Here is a 5,882-nt window from a genome sequence, read left to right on the forward strand (position 1 = left end):
GGAAGTGTTCAAGGTCAGGTTGGATGGGGCTTTGAGCAACCTGGTCTAGTGGAAGGTGTCCCTGCCCAGGGCAGGGGGGTTGGAACTAGATGACCTTTAGAGGTTCCTTCCAACCCAAACCATTCTATGATTTCTATAATATATTAAATAAAAATCAGTACTTTGAGGTAAAGTTTGATAAGAATCTTGCTACTTTACCAATCTTGCAAGAGGGGTGGCCACATTCTAGATCATAGTACACTTTTTCCTAGTTGGTTTCTCAAGGGCCCAGTCAATATAGCAGGATGACAAAACTGTTGATTCATTAACTGAAATTATACCTCAGATCATAGTAAGCACTAGATAATCCAGATAGCATGGGTTGTAATCCTCGGTGTGTGACAGAGACACACCTCTTTGTGATGTTGCCTCTGTACTGGGCCAGCTCTAGCATTACCAAGTCAGATGTTTAAGGGCAAGTATGAGAGCTAGGGGGCATTTTACACTTCTGTCTCCTCCTGCCTCTTTCCCTTACCATCCTCTGAATTTCTGCAGTATGGCTGTGCATTAAGGCAAGTTATTCACCATTTTGAAGGAGTGAACTTCATTGTTGCTACTTGCTTGCTCTCTCGGGCGGCTTTCTACAAACCTAATTATCTGTTAGAAGAGCACTTACATTAATATACTTTATTACCCAGCCTATGCTGAAATAAGCGTTATCAAGTTAAGCACTTGTACCAGCCTTAATGCATCAGCACTAGGGAAGTAATCCTGCTTTGTAATAGCATAATTTTATGTGCAGACAAGAATTAAGCATGAGTGTTATACAATACTCCTGAAATCTGATTAAGCTAAATACTGTAATATGAAGTTTGCTGTTGAATGAACTCAAATCAAATCTGTAAGCCCACCCACTGTCTCAATTCTCCACCTTGCTACTGTAACTCAAGCAGAAAAACAATTTCTGTCCTAGAGTCAGCACATCATCTGCCCAAGGACACTTACATTATAAAGCTCCTGTTATTAACGGTATCTGCTGGTCGTGTCACAAAAGCAACTGCGCTTGAGCTCTGCCTCTAACAAAATAGTTAGAAGGGACTGCCCTCTTTGACCTGCACCTCCACCACTGCATCTCTGCATCTCCAGGACCCTGTGTAGGCCCTGCTTCTCCTAGACCACTGCTTCTTCCTATGCGTGCTTTGGCTTCAGCTGTCTTTGGGGGAGCTGGTAGGTGGGCATAGATGTATGCTGGATCGTCACTGACTGCCCACGTGGCCATTGTTGCAATGCTGCTTCTAGCATATCCCGGCTGAGCCACTGCACTTCATGCTTTCAGCATGTGAGAATGCACATGCTTCAGTTTCTGCTACATTTTCTCTTTCTGGTCACGGTGAAGCAACATTGGTGGTAAATAACCATTTACAAAGTTTGCTGTGGCGTGCTTCAGTTTCTGCTACATTTTCTCTTGTCATGGTGAAGCAACATTGGTGGTAAATAACCATTACAAAGTTTGCTGGTGGAACAATGTGCAAAATTGTCTCGCAGATGGTGCTGCGCTCTTAAACAGCCCAGAGTTTAAAGTCTATTAAGAATAAACCCCCAGTTTCCTATTTTAGCTATAAAGAAAGAAGAGACCCATGTAAAGCAAAAAAAGAATGACGAAACCTTATTTGTTACCTTTCAACTCAGCCATAAAGACAGCCCTAGCCTCCACCCTCATTTCAGAAAGATCTCTATCCCGGACCATATTCTAAACACCTTAAAGTTTAGTATGGTAACTTAAAAGTTGCTAGTCCAAGCTATGAATCCTGTAATCAGGTGTATCTCATGATCATCCACCCTTGTATTGTTTTGCCCTACTACTGTCAGTTACTGGCAACTTGCCTGGTTACTGGAAATCGGGATTCATAGTCGCTGCCCAAGAATCCTGCCTATGCATGAAGCAACAGGGGCAGAGCAGTCAGTACCTCTCACTGTCTCCATGTAACAGCACTTAAATGGATGATGGTGCTGCAGTGCCATCATGCCAAGACACATTATAAACCTGCTGCAGTAGTGCCATCATGCCAAGACACATTATAAACCTCACTAAAAACTCGTTCAAACAGGACTAATTTTTTTTTTCCTAGGATTAAAAAGAACAAGAAGCTGGAATGGTTAAATTGGGCACAAACACAAGGTTGAGCAGCAATTCTGGAGTTAAATCAGCATCGGAGAGCTGGAGCCATCTGGACTGCTAGCTTACAGCACACTGAGAAGGCCCTGATGTTGTTCCCTGTGTACTACTTTTCTCAGTTGTATAGAAACAGTTTTTGAATTTGTATCTCTACTAAAGGTAACTTTGGAATCCATTCCTCCTAACATTCCTCCTAAGCACCAGCAGCTTCCTGGTTAGCTCCTGATACGTCTGCTAAGTTAAAAAATAATATTCCTGCTCTGATTTTCCCTCTTAAGAGGGGACCTGCTGGGACAAAGAAGTGAATTGTGAAATGTTCGCTACTGTAGGAGACAGCTAGCACCAAAGTTGTACCAACACCTATCAATCCAGCAGTGCAAGGATATTCTGTAACTACACTGTTCCTCTTCCTTTTGATGTTTTTTAAACCTTTTTTCTTTAGTTGATATGTCAATTGAGAAAACACAGGAGTCTCCTGTTGGCTAATCTATAATACTATAAGGTGGAACATATAGATGGAAATCATTAGAACAGGCAACAATTTCCCAGTTGAAATACTAAATTTGGCCACTTCATTTACTAGCTGCTCATACAGTGTATAATTTATCAAATGTGTAATTATGTAAAATTAGACTATGCTATTTTTTACATTGTATGTTTAACATACAACGTAGAATGAGAGGTTCAGGATTCAGGGGAATGCAACAAAATACCTGAATGTTTTTAGTTTGGATTTAGACATCTGAGCTAGGCTCTGATGTGGGTCATTGGCCTCAGCCCGAGTTGTTACAATTTTCTTGAGTTTTTTCGTTCTTTGTTTCTGCTTTGTTCTGTTCCTTTTTTGTTGTTCTTCCAGCTTTCTCTTTTCCGCAAGTGTATTCCTGGGTGGAAAAATAAACTAAGGCTGAATTCATATTAAATCAAGAGCAAGACTTCAAAGGAAGCTTTGGCAAAGGAGATTCAAAAGAGAAAAACAGGGTGAAGACAGGGTTGGCATAAGAGGACACGAGGTATGTGCCATTTTAAGGGATTCAGGGAAATTATTGATTTAGGGGATCCTGGGAAACAGCAGTCATTTGTCCCTTTCCTATGGACGTTCCAAGAAAAATGCACTATGTTTCATTAACACTCATAAATACTAATTAAGTCCTATATTGAAAGATTTTAAGTTTTCTATTATAATTAAGTCCTTATATTAATGTATTAAGTCCTATATGCACTGCATGGAAGAACTGACTACATATGTAGAAATACAAAAGAAATCTACTCTTAAAGTGTATATAAAACGTAGAGCGTTGCTAAAGTAGTCACCTCATGGCTTGTAGCCGTCGTCTTGTGGATTCTGTGATTTTTGGCGATTTAGCTTCCCCAAATCCTGAGAGATGTGAATTTGCACTTGAATGTCTCATTTGAGGTTTGCGTCTTGGAGAGGCATATGGCCAGCGTGTTTCTCTCAACTTTTCTTCGTCCTCTTGAATGTCCTTCAAAATCTTCCCCTTGTTTGAGGGAATATACGGAGTACGAAGATCGAAAGGTTCACAGACTGTAAGGTGTTTCACTTGTTTTTGTTGCAGGAGCCGTTTCTGAAATTTCTGGTGTAGTAATTCAAAATCTGGAACATTTGATTTGATCCTGGGTTTATGTTCTGTTTCCTTTGGTTCAACGCACTTGTGTTTCTTCCTTTTACTGGTATCTTTTAAAGCCAGTCTGCTGTTGGGTGGAGATGAATTACGTAGCAACTCTTCAGCTCTCATTCTGATCCTGATTTCTCTGTAGAGCTCTTCCTCCTTTAGCTTGTCGTTAACGGCTGCACCATAAACACATTTAGGAACTGGTTTTGCTTTGAACGGTTTTGTTTTCTTTTCAGGTGTGGAAAGGTCTCTTAATTGCATTTTCCTAATTTCATTCCTTTGCTTCTCTCGTTCAATGAATTTAAATGGCTTCTGAGAAGCCGCGAGCTTGAGTTTGCTTCTCTCTTTCACAGACCTCCTGCGTTCTTCGTTTCGTTGCACAATTTCATGGTAGAGCGGAAGGAAGATGGCAGCAGGCACTGGGTTGGCTCGGAACTTTTTCTGACACTCTGCTTCTTCCTCTAGTTGCTTCTTCAATAAGTTATTTTCTATTTCAATCTGTGACTTTGATTTCACATTCTGTTCTTTTTTCCTAGCTTCTCTAATAGTCATCTGGAAAGGCTTGGGCACAGTAACTTTTGGTGACCATGCCTTCTGTTTCTTCCGTACCATTCTGAAGGCTGGTGAGCTTGGTAAACTGTGTTTGGTGCGGGAGACGTAGTCTTCCACAGAGAACCCGTCCCACATTTTTTCAATCTGTTCCTTGGCAAATGCAGATGATCCAGTTTCACTACCATTTTCTTCAAAGGCTAATTCTTTGTCAGACCCATCAGATATACTTGAGCCTAAGGGATCACTTAAGTCAGAGTCTGAAAAGGATTTGTGCAAATTTAGAGGCTGACACGAGCTCTTCTCCCAAGTTGGCCTTTAAAAAAGGAAAAAAAAGTTGTTTTGAGTCCAGTCCAACATTGATACAAAGCCAGTAACTTCCACTTTAAGGTATCATCATTAGAAAAAAAAATAACAGCACTGGTGGGGAAGAAAAGGGAAAAGAGAAGCACATTGGGCACTCACACCAGATCATAGTTTTAAGTAAGCGCTGATCAAGTCAGCACTTCTTAAAGAAAGGCACCGTGTTCTACTAAACATGTTGCCCAGTCTCTGCTGCACATGCTTGTAAATCTCACAGTCTGTTAGCAAGGTGAACAAGCATTTTTATTATTAAAACTAACTTTTCTGTGATTATCTGCTTATAGCAAATGGGGAGAGTAACACTTCCCAGCCCCAGAAAAAAACCTGCTGTTTTACAGATGTCTGCAAAGCATTTGAGAATCTTCAGATAAAAGGTACCACCAAACTTACCTACAACACGTGTTAGAAGCAGCATTTTTCTTGTCCGAGGGTTGTACTCCTTTTAAATACAGTTTATTCCGATACATACTTTCTAATTTTGCCATGGTCTCCAAGTGGGCATTCTTCAACTCTTCTAGCTTCAAGTAATATTCTTGATTTGAATTGTGCATTTTGGAAAAGTCTATCCACTTGTCAGAGTCTCCATTTAGAGAGAGGGTCTGCTCTCTGTTGGTATTTGAATCCAAATCAAAACCATCCTAGAAGAGATGTTTAAAATTTTCTGACTGTTAGAAGAAAGGGGAACAAGGTTCTTAATACTGCTTTATCCTAATTAAGTCTAATGAATGATACAGTAACAGCAAATAGATACACCTGTATACAAATGTTAATGCAGAGTTACAGGGAATAATATTGCATAATAATTTATATCCTAAGAGTCCTATTTAAAGCATGTAAAATTCCTAAGTCTGTCCCTGTAATCAAGATATTTATACCAGGAAATATGATCAAAGGGACTTACCAAAAGAAAAAAGTTTTAACTATTTTGTAAAGTGTAGTTTTTACTTGATTACTACACAGCTCTAAAGAAGCCTTTATTTAAAAACAGACAAAACCACAGCAGAACCTTCTCTGCCTTCCGTTTCCATAAGCATTCTTTAAACTAAAGTTGCCGGGGGAGGGGAACCTCAATCCATCCCACTCCTACCAGTTTGATGCCAGGGCCAGCAACAGATGCCCAGAGCCTGGAGAAGGGACACAGGTCAGCAGGAGAGCGCCTGAAGAGCAGCACAAAGGAACTCCAG

The 5,882-nt window shown here is 40.4% G+C and overlaps 1 protein-coding gene across 1 annotated transcript in view; it reads right to left on the bottom strand.

Annotated features, from left to right (window-relative positions):
* Window positions 1-5,332, bottom strand: part of FAM161A (family with sequence similarity 161 member A) — a 9,610-nt gene extending 4,278 nt beyond the window's left edge. Inside the window, exons 1-3 of the mRNA XM_009282516.1 lie at window positions 5,089-5,332; window positions 3,467-4,651; window positions 2,869-3,036 (exon numbers count right to left, since the gene is read on the bottom strand). Coding sequence (XP_009280791.1) covers window positions 2,869-3,036; window positions 3,467-4,651; window positions 5,089-5,249 — 1,514 coding nt within the window. The 5' untranslated portion in view covers window positions 5,250-5,332. The remainder of the gene's footprint in view (window positions 1-2,868; window positions 3,037-3,466; window positions 4,652-5,088) is intronic.
* Window positions 5,333-5,882: the final 550 nt, after the last annotated feature.

The sequence above is a fragment of the Aptenodytes forsteri genome, unplaced genomic scaffold, assembly GCF_000699145.1.
Source record: "Aptenodytes forsteri isolate BGI_AS27 unplaced genomic scaffold, ASM69914v1 Scaffold5, whole genome shotgun sequence".
NCBI lineage: Eukaryota > Metazoa > Chordata > Aves > Sphenisciformes > Spheniscidae > Aptenodytes > Aptenodytes forsteri.